Below are 12526 nucleotides of genomic sequence, written 5' to 3' on the forward strand. Positions count from 1 at the left end.
ATAACCCATTCACAAATAGGCCAACTTATTAAGTATATAACCTTATTCAGTCTCCCATGGAAGTGTGGATAGGGGGTCGTATGTCTTTCCACTTACTAAGTTATGGTGTTCTGGGACGTTGCAATGCAGCACACCCATAGGGATGAGGGGGATGGAGAAGTTGGGGGGAAGAGGTCCACAAACGATGGGGACCCCAGCAGGAGGCGGGCCATAAACAACAGTGCCAGGGGTGAGAGGTTGGCTATTGTTGGGCAAGGGAGGAGGTGGTGCATACAGGGCCATGCCCTGGGGCACAGGAGAACCATCAGGAAACACAGTGTACATCATGTATCCAGGAGGAGGCACAAATGGGTGGTCCTCTTGGTCATCCAGCTCGCTCTCTTCTGGGCTATCTCCTCCACTCTCTGCATCTTGAAAGAAATAAATAGAAGATTGTTTTACCCTCCATGGCTTCCCAAGTAAACAAATTTAGCAGAAAACAGCAGCATTTAGGCCAGATACCAGAAATTTTAGAATAAAATTCTATAAAAAAGGTCAAAATCAATTTTGAAAAGCAGATCAAAACAGGGATTCGAGTTATTTTCAACAGCTGATACTTGAGTTTTTCTTATGCCTACCTGTTGGTTTGGTGTGTTTTTTTCCATCTTCATTCGTTCATTCATTTATTCAGCAACCATTTGGGTGCCTGCTTTGTGCAACATTAAAGACCAACAGAGAAGTGCTGTGAGATCCCACAGCTCTCAGCAGTTACCACTATCACAATGAACAGCACTCTCCAAGGTATTGGTTTACTTACTTATCTCCCCTACAAGCAGGAACTCTGTTTATCACTGATGACAGAGAACCTAGCACACATCAGGCACTCAATAAGTAGGTCCTGATTGAACAAGTTCTCAGAAAGTGGTATTCTCATTTTAAAGATTTACAGTTTCAGGGTAGCTAAATAATTTGCCTAGGATCGCACAACCACTTAGTGAAAGACCTATGATTTACCCCAGGTCTGATTCTTTCCCACAAAGCTTTAGAAGGCAGACCTCCAACACTTCATTTTAGTCAAGCAATTAATGCCATGACTCAAGGATGTAAGCACCATGCTCCAGGAGCACAGGCAAAGAAGCAGCTCAGTCTTCCTAGGTGAGGCAGGGTGGAGGAAGGCTCCATAAAAGGAGTGGTGTTTGAGGACCTGGATGAGTAGAAAAAGGTTTGGAAGAGGAAGGAAGAAAAAGCCATTTCAAACAGAGGACTTAAAGCATGGAAGTCTGAGGAACACGGCATGCTGTATGTTAGGCAGCTGGGTATGGCTGACGTGTGGGAGAGTGATGGGAGGTGAGACAAAAGGGCAAGAGGTCACTGGCCAAGACCAAATCACAGAGGGCCTTGCAGAGCAAGCTAAGAAGTTTGGACTGTGTCTTATGGATTTCAGGGAACCAATAAAGAGTTATTAAACAGGCAAAAGAAATGCAACTACCTTATGTGATTTAACTTACCTCTATTTGTAAACGATTTATGTAACCCACTCCTGATGGGAGAATAAACCCAGTATCCTGAGGCAGGTGGCAGTCCACTGCCTTCCTTCCCATCTGGCTGCCCAGGGTGTGCTTTTCTAATAGGAGTTGAGGCTGCGTATTTTAGGCCAACACCAGAGTCCTTGGTGGCCTGGGAACTGTGGCTGGAAACCTACAACAAATGACAGTAGAGCACATTGTTACAAATGAAAAGGCTGATTTGGAGAAATGTCAAGATCTAGAGCAAAACTGAGATGTAGCAAAGCTGAGAAAAAAACTCTTTTCATACACCACAATTCTCACTTTTCATAGACAGAAGTGAGATGTGATTGCATGGTACGCAAAACGCCTGGGTGTCGGCCTCTCTATTCCAGTACTTATCTTTCCTGGTGGTTTCTCTTCTTTTTCCTTGTCCTCTGAGGCAAAGGACACACAGTGAACTTTCAAGGGAATTTGGGAATATTAGCCTCTTCTGCTCTAGGATTTTGGCATAGCTTTAAAGTGCTACTCTCCCTCTAAGAAGATGGTCTATCCAAAGCCTCACCCATACTGCTTCCACCTCCAGCCCTGGTTGTGCCAAGGGTGTTGGCTTCCTTTAGATTCCTGGGAGAAGAATCTCAGATGTGCTCTTTGGGGTTCTGATTAAGTATACAGAGCCCTAGGATCCTAGCATGTCAGAGCTACTTCTCCCTGATGGTTGCCTGTTAGCTGAATCTGGCAAGATGTCACCTAGCCCCTCTGCTTTGGATAAGTGCTGCTTACAGTGCTTTCCTCACTCCCCACATTCAGGCCTTAAGCCCTGACAATTCTATCTCCCAAACATCCCTTGATGCCATCTCTCCCACTCCAGCTCCACTGCTCTTACTCTGGCCTCTTCTATCCTTCACCTGATTGTGTTCAAACAGCCTCACGCAGGTCTAGCTTCCATACTCAGCCCAATTATTCTTCCTAAACTACAGCTCTGATCATATTATGTACAACCTCAGTTTCCCAAGGTCTACATAATTAAGTGCAAGAGATTTTTGAGGCCCTTTTAAAAAAAAGCACAACCCTGCCCAGCCAGGGGTGGCTCAGCGGACGAGCTCCAGGAGATCGAAGTTTGATTCCTGGTCAGGGCACGTGCCTGGGTTGCGGGCTGGATCCCCAGTCAGGGGCGTGCAGGAAGCAGCCAATCAATGACGACTCTCTCATCATTGATGTTTCAATTTCTCTCTCCCTCCCCCTTCCTCTCTCTGAAATCAATAAAGATACATTAAAAAAAAAAAAAGCACAACCTCAATCTACTTTTCCAGCTTCACCTTTCCCATCCAAACTTTGAGCCCCATAGGCTACTTGCCATAGGTAAACTAACTCTCTTTTTCCACAAAAGGTGTTCCCTCCTTCCTAAAAGCCCATCCCTTATGGTTGCTAAGTGTTGATTTCACAACCCTGCTTGCAAAGCCTTCCTTCCTGAACTCCCCACAAAATGAATCCTTCACACCTCTCTGCAACTAGAGCACACAGGTCAAATCTGCTGTCACATGCATATCACTGTTGTGTAATCACATTAGTGTGCCTGTCTTCCCTGACAGCCCACAAGCTATTTGAGAGTAGGGCCTATATCATTCATCATGGAACCCTACCATTGTCTAGAACTAGATTGCAGTAACCACTGAGTGAATGTTGGTTAAAAATGAAATGAAATCCAGGTGCCAGTTTTCTGCCTGAGCATCTGCACAAGGCTATACATATTTTCCAACAGGCTCTTTGGGCTCAAGTCATCTTATCCCCTTACAGAATCCCCACTCAAGGACACCATAATATACTACCTAAGCATGAATGGGCAATTGTCACCTTCCTTGGGAAGGCCCTATTTTCATCTCAATATTAAAAACACTTAAGAACCTCAGGGCATGGCTTAGCCTAGATATGTGTTCTTGACACTTGTTCACAACTTTGGTGAAGGGAACACTGTCACACTTTCTTCAAGAAAATTCAGTATATAGTCCCAGCACCACAGACTTCCTACTTTTGATGATGATGGCGGCGGCTTGAAGTACCAATAGCCTCTTCTTTTGAAAGGATCTGCCATGCTGCTGATGTAATCATTCTGATAAGAAACTTCACGTCGAAGTTCAGCAATTTCTTCCAAAACATTTTCAAAGCTTCCTTTGTTATCTGTAAGGGAAAGCTGTTCTATAAAGTTGGCTATGAAATCATATACTTCCTTTCTCTCTCAAAATACAAAAGTGATTCCATGAGAGTTAATGACTTTTATCAATCCCTCAAAGCTGACTTTCAGCCTACCCTTTGGTAATGAGATTTTGCTAACACTTAAAGCAGACAGACAGAGCCTCCTGTTGTTCACTTATAAAGTAAACCAGAGAAAGGAAATAAACAGATTTGTAAACATTACTTCTTTTGAAAATGTAAAAATAAATCTCTTATCTCTTTGTAATCAAATTCCTTAATACTGTATTTACATAAATATTTTTAATTCTTTGCTTTTATTTATTAAGCTAATTATCACAGCTGTGTAAATCAAGCATCGAACAGATCTATAACAGTTAAATAAATCTGCAAAAGGTCAAAAACAAACAATATGTTTTGACTTTAGAACAAGTACAAAACCACTACCAAAATTAAAAGCCCAATACTTTACCAGCCCCACTGAGGTCTAGTAAGTTCCGAAGCCTGGCAATCTCTGTCCTTTGTCTCTCCATAATCTCATTCAGCTTCTCAATTTCTAGCACCTGTGAGTCTGCTCCTCCGGTGCCTACATCTGCTTTCTCCATCTCAATGTGAAACTATTGAGAAATCACATACACAAAGTTCCCAGTGAACATTCTTTTCCAGGTGCACTTAGCTTTGCCACTTGACTGTAATTCTAGAATTTTTACTTACATTTTACTAATGAGGTAACCACATCACTCCTTATAAACTGCACTGTCCCTAGCACACAGTAGAAAATAAAGCACTTTATAGTTAAACTACACTGTCCCTGGTACACAGTAGAAAATAAAGCACTCATGACTAGTGACAGCACTTTAAAATCCTTTGAGATATCACCTCCAGTGATCAATCTTTTAGGAACTGATAAGGACCCAATCAGGAGAAGGTCTCAGGGTACCAGCACTGACCTGATCCTCTTTATCCCTGAGAAGATTCTGCAAGAGTTCGATCTCTGCTTCTGCTCGGGTCAGATCCCTCGCTGCTTGTGCTGCCTTTCTGCTGAACCTCTCCGTTTCCTGCAACTCCTATTGGGACAGAAGTATGAGAAAGGCACCACTACTATCACAGGTTGTCTTCTTCATTTCTTTCTTTCTCCCAGATTTATTCCTCTGCTTTCATCAGATTACCTGCCTGACTGTCCTACGTACGTGACACCAAGTCCCACCTTGTCCTGTGCTGTTCCAATCACTTGGCAGTTTGATCTACATCTCTATTGGGCCAAGTGAGCAGGGTGCTGCATCAGAAAGAGCAAGGGCTAATTTTTTCTTCACTATTCTACAGTCTTCCATGACTAGTATCTCTCTGGACTCTCATCGTTAGATTCTCTCCTATGATCTACTGTATTAATCTCATTAGCATTTGCATCCTGTAAAGACTATAACAGACATTATCTCAGTCAGGAGTCATGGCAGCCCTATGAGGTAACACATTAATCATCTGACTGCACAAGATGAAAAGTTTGAGATTCAGAAGGTTTACATGATGAGCCTTTAAGACCTTTGTTTGGGTGTGTATTGACAGCTACCTCCCTAAGCAGATCTCTACACTCTCAGGCAGGGATGGTATGTTTCATTTGATGGTTCCTTTCAGGACCCAATAGAGTGCAGGACCCATGGTAGGGCTGTGATGGGAGAAATACAATCTTCAGGTCCGAAGGGAAAACAGACAACTTTATAGTGGTTTAGAAAATAACCGAAGTCTTTAAGAAGATCAATAATACAAGTTATGTGTTTTGACAGCAGCAGCAGCACTGGTGGAAACTTGTTCTGTACATGTGGACTCACCTCTGCTCGCTCCTGGTTAATTTTCATAACAGTTCCATGAAGAGACTTAAGCTGGTCTTTAGCAATGGTGAGCTCAGCTGTGGCTAGCTTATCAGAGGCGGCCACAGCTTTCTTTAGTTTCTTTAATTCTTTATCTAAACCAAGAAACTGCTCCTGAGATTTGGCATCTTCAAGTTTCTTCTAAAATATAAGAAACATTAATTAAACATATGAAACATTAATTAAACATATCAATCATTTGGTAGCAATGAATTAATATGTTAGCTTCCATGAAGGTAGAGGCTCTGTTCACTGCTACATGCCCCATGCCTAGAATACCTGGTACACAGTAGGTGCTCCATAAATATTCGCTAAGTGAATAAATAAATAAAATCATCTCAAAACTGTATGATAAACTTAGAATGAAATCAGTCTACTTAGTGAAGATTCTTCATGATCATAAATTCATTTATTCATTGGAAAAACATTTCTTGGCACCATCACCAAGTGATGGACCAGCTGCTTGGAATCGCTGAGTCAAGCAGCAGGCATATGGTAGCAAACCAAACAGATTTGGCTGCTGCCCTCAAGGATTTAGGAGAGACATATTAAATAAATACACAAATTGTATAACTGAAAATGTGATTAGTGCTACCAAGGGACAGAAGAGGGTACTATTTGAGAGAACAGCAGGGGAGACCTACATTGGTGGGAAGGTGGCAGTCAGGGAAAATAGTGGAAGAACACAGGCCAGGTGAGGGAATGGCATGTGCGAACACCAGGAGGGAAGATAGAACTTGGTATTTTTGATTAACTGAAAGGAGTGTAGTGAGAAAAGGAGACAACTAAACAAAGGCAATCATGCAGGACCTCATAAGTGTAAGAATTTTGGTCTTTATACTAAAAACAGAAGCTACTAGAGATGGGGGGAGACACAGATGGAACTGACAAGAGCCAATTCATATTCTGAAAGAACATGTTGGCTGCTCTGTGGAGCAGGGTCAGGTGGTCACAGCAGTTGTACAGAGGAGAGATGGTGGCTGGATGAGGGTGGTGGCATTGGAAAAGAACAAAGTACATATATATATTCCAGATATATTCTGGAAGCAGGCTCAATAAGACTTGGAGACTGATGGGTTCTCAGTGAAGTATGAATCAAGTCATCATTGAGGCTGGGAGAAGGGAGAGGGTAGGTGTGAGGAGTGAGAAGACAAGAAACAATAGGGTACGAGAGAATGAGCTTACTAGAGAAAAGGGACAAGTTTTCCCTTTGAGGCTGGGGACCAAGAGTTTACAGTGATACCACTATGCCCAGAAGGGTGCTTTTTTCCCTACAGGAATACTTGGCATGTCTGCAAGCCCAAAGAAAGCAAATAGCTACAGTTTTGTCAGAGAAGTAAGACAGGAGAAAAGGGCAAGGGACTATGTAATTTAACTTGGACAAGGAGGAAAATAAAGACAGAAAGGCTTAACAAACAGAAAAGGTAGGGCTAGTGTACTGAAATACTCAATAAGGTTGCAAAATGGTCAGCATGGGGGTGCTGGTCAGGTAAGAGTTACAATCAGAATGTGACACTTCAGTTTGTGATTTCAAAAGGGGTGGGCGCAATTTGGGCAAGGTCTAGGATCTGACAATGGGAGTAGGTAGGTGGGATTGAGAAGTTCAAACAGAGGCCAGGGTGTTAGAAAGATGAGGAGTTTAGAAGTAATTTCCCACAGATGTGTCTAATTGAGCAAGGAGTTTTGAAGGAGGGGTGGGAAACTCATCCCAATAGCATTTAATTTCCATTTAACCAGCTCTACTAAAGTCACTCCTTACAGTCCCAGTTCTCTTTGTATCTATCATGGCACCCTTGTCTCAGGCCCTTGATTTGGTGATATGCATGCAGGTTTCTCTTAGGCCAGGTTCACCTCTGGGCGAGCAATACAGCCAGAGGCGACTGTGGATCACACCCCTTCTCAGCTGGCCTGATGGCTGGGGGCAGGCCCAAACAGCAGGGACTCAAGCGTCTCACTTTCCTAGTCTTCCCCACCTTTTTCTCTAACTCTTGGAGCTGGGCCAGAATTCTCTCCTTCTCCTCATCAGCTTCCTGAAGTTGGAGATCTGTAAGGCCTTGGATTTCCTCCATACTTTTTAGATTTTCTTGCAAATAGTGAATTTCATTCTCCAATTGCTGGATCCTTGCTTCATGTTGCCTCTTATCCAAATTAATCTGTGAGGAAATGGGAATTTAAAATATGATTTTTAAGCAAAATACGTTTTGAGCAAAATCAAAACTTTTTAGAGAACTATATTTCATTTTACTAAAGAGTGTAATGAAATTTTGTACTCAGAGTTCCTGGGGATGATTTTCTCTTAAACATTTTCTAGGATCCATTTTAATGTTTGTCTCATTAAAATAATTACATCAAGAAAAATCAGATACTGGCACCATGTTATACTCCAGCAATGTGGCATTATTTACCTGAGGTTAAGATACACATCTCCCCTGCTTCCAGGACAAGGAAAACACAGAGTCACAAAGAAGCTGACTTTGACATCAGTAGCCATACTCAGCAGCTGAATTTAGTCACAACCCAGCTTCACTCGTTATGAGTGAAAATAACAACATTTATACTGTATTTACATGAGAAAAGGAGCACTGTAGTTTGCTGAGGAAAAACACCATGAATATTTGCCAAACACTTCCCTCCAGCTGCCTTTTGCCCTTTTCTTACTCTAGCTTCCAGGGCTCTCTCACAGGCCTGCCTGAACTCTTCTTGTCCATTTGCCAGTTTCTCTTGTTGCAGAGCCATTTCTTCTTGGAGTTTTCTCTCTCTCACTTGTGCTTCCTCTCTTTCCCACTGGGAGCATGCAAGGATTTCACTGAATTGTTTCTGCAAATCAGCAAGACTTTTCCCTAAGACATCTGAAGGATTATGGATTCTGGTAAGGGGGAAAAAAGATAATATATATGATATTTTATTTTGATGCTAGATGCTGGGTACAAACATGCTGGTAACATTAACGCAGGCGTAAAAAGAGCTGTATGGAATGGGACCAGCATCAATCCATTGCAACTTACTGAACATCTCCTAAGTTCAAACCATTGTTTTATCAAATGACTCTGAGTCACTTTGAAAATACAGGCTAACAATGTATGCTCAGAGAATAAATGTCCATTTCATATACTTAAATTAGCCTGTTTTCTTTTGATATTTGTTTAATATTTAAAATGCATAATGTGTCTGTCTCTACTTTCTAACCATATACAATGAACTTCTTAGAAAGTTACTCTTAAAACCTTTATGTTTTTAAATTAAATAATACCAAAAAGTATAAAAGATTTAATGTAAGAAAAAAAAATCAGTGATAGAGAATTTAAATTAAGCAATCTTGTGTCTCAACTATGGAAACATGATAGGGGGAAACCTTACAAAAGAACTCAGCCATTTTCAGTACTTGGAAAGGTGAGTTCATCACTGACCCTCACAACTTGGCCCACTGTATACTTGGAGGTCTTGATTTTCCATTACCTCATTTCCCCAGCTCCTGATTTCAGTTTTCTCCGTAGCTCATCCACACGAGCTGCCACATCTTCTGGACGAATTAAACCATCAACCACATGGTTCAGGTGATTCTGGAAATCTTTAAGTTGCTGTTTTAATAGGTTATTGTCATCCTACGAAGAGGAGTAAAATTGGGAGGTAAAAGTAAAACAAAATTAAAAATAGATCCACATACACATATACAGCCTGTATTACTTGTCATGTGATAGTTTTAGTCAACACCCTCTTCTAACTTTTTAAACCCTTTCCACTTGGGCTGACAATATCTGAATCTACTGATCTAAAGTCACAAAAGACACAACCAGGCATTATGATGTTACCTGATGTGTTGCAAAAAGAAGTTCCTATGAACACTACCTATGAATGTCTTCTTGCCAAAAACTAACTTGAATCTAAATAACCTCCCATATGTGACATAATCAATACCATGGGGACACAAATAGCAAAAATCTAGAATATGGAAAACTCTACAGGACAAAGACCTAGTTTTCTTTAACACATAACGAAGAACAAAAAGAGGAAATGTATAGACTACAAGAGACTTGAGAATCAAGCCAGCCAATGCAACATATGCACCCTATTTGGATCCCAATTCCAACAAAACACTTTTTAAAAATGTATGAGATAATTTGAATACTAATAAGGTATTGAATGATACTGGGGATTATTATAATTTTACATATAACAACAGTATCCATGTTTGTGCTTTTCTAAAGCCCTTATTTTTTAGAGATACATACAATAATACAGTATTTACAGATAAAATAAGATGTCTTGGGTTTACTTCAAAATCACTGTGTGAATAGGTGTGAGGGGCAGAGTGTGGAGGGCATTATAAATGAAATAAGACTGGCCATAATTGTTGAAGATAGGTGGTATATACATGAGGATTCATTTTAGTATTCTATTTCTGTATATGCCTGAGAATACTCATAATTCAAAGTTAAAAAAACACTTTCCCATAATACTCAGATCCATCTGTCAATCAACTGAAAAATGGAACATCTAATACTGAAGCTTGTATGTAATAGCTTATAATTCTCTGAGGAAGTATTTGTAATATAGCAGCATATTTTCACTACTAACAAACACACACATCTAAACGTCAGAATTAAATTCAGACAATGGCTCTCTCAAGTAAAAGGAAACTGCTAATATTTCGCTGAATTGTAAAGAAAAATAGTTCTGTATTCCAAGCTACTAACTGAATTCCCCTGAACACTTATCTGAGTGATTAATTTACTTCAAATTCAGTGTAACATTTTGAACTAAAATAGAAAATTTAGAATTGCAATGAACGTGTTAAGTATCTGTCCCATCTACAGTCATCCTATCTGTAAACTGTCCTGCCTAATGCCCTGTGGTGGCAATATTTATATTATTGTCTAATCCGGCTGCAGGTGATCTCACCCAAGGTCTACCAATCCACTGAAAAACAGTTCTCACTCCCTCCAAAAACTGAACCAAGATCTAGTACAGCAAGTCTGTTTAGGAGCTGGACCTGTAAAGATATGTCAGCTCAGGGCTGGAATCCATGCTGGACTACAGATAATGCCCAAACAGACTGAGGAGAAATAAGAGGGCTGTGAAGCCTCAGAAAGATTTCTAGAGCAGCTATGGTTCCTGGCAAGCTGTCTCCTTTTTTGAGGTACTGTTAGTAGGTTTCAATACACTGCAACTAAATGATTTCTGACAAAGACAAATGAGGAATTTAATTAGAACTCTGTAGTAGGTTAGTAGGCTAAATAATCAGAGGACTGAGTTCTAAGATAGTCTCACAGCACAGGTCAGCATTCTGAAAGCTGACTTCAGTTTCTACTTTGGAGAAGGCCCCCAAAGAATAGATTTTTGGCCTTTCCTTTAAGAGATGTGTACTGAAGTATTTATGAGTGCAATAAAGATGTATGAGATTTTCCTTAAAATATTCCAGAAAAAAAAAAAAAAGTGGACTGCCCAGCCAGCATGGCTCAGTGGTTAAGCATCAGCCTATGAACCAGGAGGTCACGGTTTGATCCTGGATAGGGCACATGCCTAGGTTTCAGACTTGATCCCCAGTAGGGAGCACAGGAGGCAGCCAATGAATGACTCTCATCATTGATGTTTCTATCTCTCTCCTCCTCTCCCTTCCTCTCTCTGAAATCAATAAAAACATATTAAAACTTTTTTTTTTTAAGTGGACTAACTGAAACAGAATGGCAGAATGCTGATAATTGTTAAAGCTGGGTCAATAAAAGGTCATAAGACTATTCTCTCTGTTTTTGTGATTATTTGAAATTTTCCATAGTAAAAAATAATAATCTGCCCTGGCCTGTGTAGCTCTGTGGTTAGAGTGTTAGCCCCAGCACCAAAGAGTCTCGGGTTTGGTTACCGGTCAAGAGCACGTACCTGGGTTGCAGGTTCAATCCCTGGTCCTGGTCAGGGTGTATAAGGGAGGCAACCAATTGATGTGTCTCTCATATCCATCGATGTTTCTCTCTCTCTCCCTTTCTCTCCTTCTTTTTCTCTTCCTCTCTCTCTAGCCCCTCCCTCCCTCTCTAAAAGAATATATGTACTCCGATGTTCATAGCAGCATAGTTTACAATAGCTAAGATTTGGAAACAGCCCAAGTGCCCATCAGTAGATGAGTGGGTAAAAAAGCTGTGGGACATTTACACTGTGGAATACTACGCAGCTGTAAAGAAGAAGAATCTCATACCCTTTGGGACAGTATGGATGGACCTGAGAAAATTATGCTAAGTGAAATAAGCCAGGCAGAGAAAAGACAAACATCACATGATCTCGCTTATACGTGGAATCTAAAGACCTTAATAAACTGATGAACAGAATAGATTCAATGACATGGAAGCATAGATGAGACTAACGAATGTCAGAGGGATGGAGGAGGGTGGGTGGGAGGAGGGGGAGAGAGTAACCAAAGAATTTATTTGCAGATATGCACAACCCAAGGACATGGACAATGGTGGGGAGAGGGACTGGGGAGGAAGGTGGGACGGGGTGGAACGGGTTACTGGGGAGAAAAAGGGACATCTGTAATATTTTAAACAAAAATAAACATTTAAAATTAAAAAAAAAAAAATCAATGGAAAAAATATCCTCAGGTGGGGATTAACCAAAAAAATAAAATAATCATCATCCAATGAATACCCAACACACACACAACTCACACAAAAGTAGAAAACATGTATATCTTTTATACTTGCTTCAGAAGTTGAACTGACAGCAGTACACAGTAAATTGTAGGTTTTTAAATTTCCTTAAACTTTGAGGAAAAAATATTCAAGGTGTTGGAGAAAGAGAGAGAATCTGGGTGAGCTTAGCCCCAAACCAGAGCAAGTCTGCCCTTTTAGTTCTGGTGAAGTGTAACAGTTGCCACCCCAGTCAGCCAAGTGACCCCTGACCTAATAGATTTGGAAACTGAGTATTGACTCAGGTACTTGTTTGTTCAGGCATCTGTCCTCTTTGAGAGAGTTTAATTATCTGGAAAATCCTGTCCACTTG

At 40.8% G+C, this 12526-nt stretch overlaps 1 protein-coding gene across 1 annotated transcript in view; it reads right to left on the reverse strand.

Annotated features, from left to right (window-relative positions):
* CNTRL (centriolin) overlaps nucleotides 1–12526 on the reverse strand; it is a 71335-nt gene that overhangs the window by 25615 nt on the left and 33194 nt on the right. The window contains exons 16-24 of the mRNA XM_087822847.1: nucleotides 8996–9141; nucleotides 8198–8405; nucleotides 7513–7692; nucleotides 5501–5680; nucleotides 4625–4741; nucleotides 4147–4291; nucleotides 3514–3662; nucleotides 1488–1677; nucleotides 97–410 (exon numbers count right to left, since the gene is read on the reverse strand). Of these exons, the coding sequence (XP_087678973.1) occupies nucleotides 97–410; nucleotides 1488–1677; nucleotides 3514–3662; nucleotides 4147–4291; nucleotides 4625–4741; nucleotides 5501–5680; nucleotides 7513–7692; nucleotides 8198–8405; nucleotides 8996–9141 (1629 nt within the window). The remainder of the gene's footprint in view (nucleotides 1–96; nucleotides 411–1487; nucleotides 1678–3513; nucleotides 3663–4146; nucleotides 4292–4624; nucleotides 4742–5500; nucleotides 5681–7512; nucleotides 7693–8197; nucleotides 8406–8995; nucleotides 9142–12526) is intronic.

The sequence above is a fragment of the Miniopterus natalensis genome, chromosome 12 (genome assembly GCF_054644295.1).
Source record: "Miniopterus natalensis isolate mMinNat1 chromosome 12, mMinNat1.hap1, whole genome shotgun sequence".
In the NCBI taxonomy this organism is placed as follows: Eukaryota; Metazoa; Chordata; class Mammalia; order Chiroptera; family Miniopteridae; genus Miniopterus; species Miniopterus natalensis.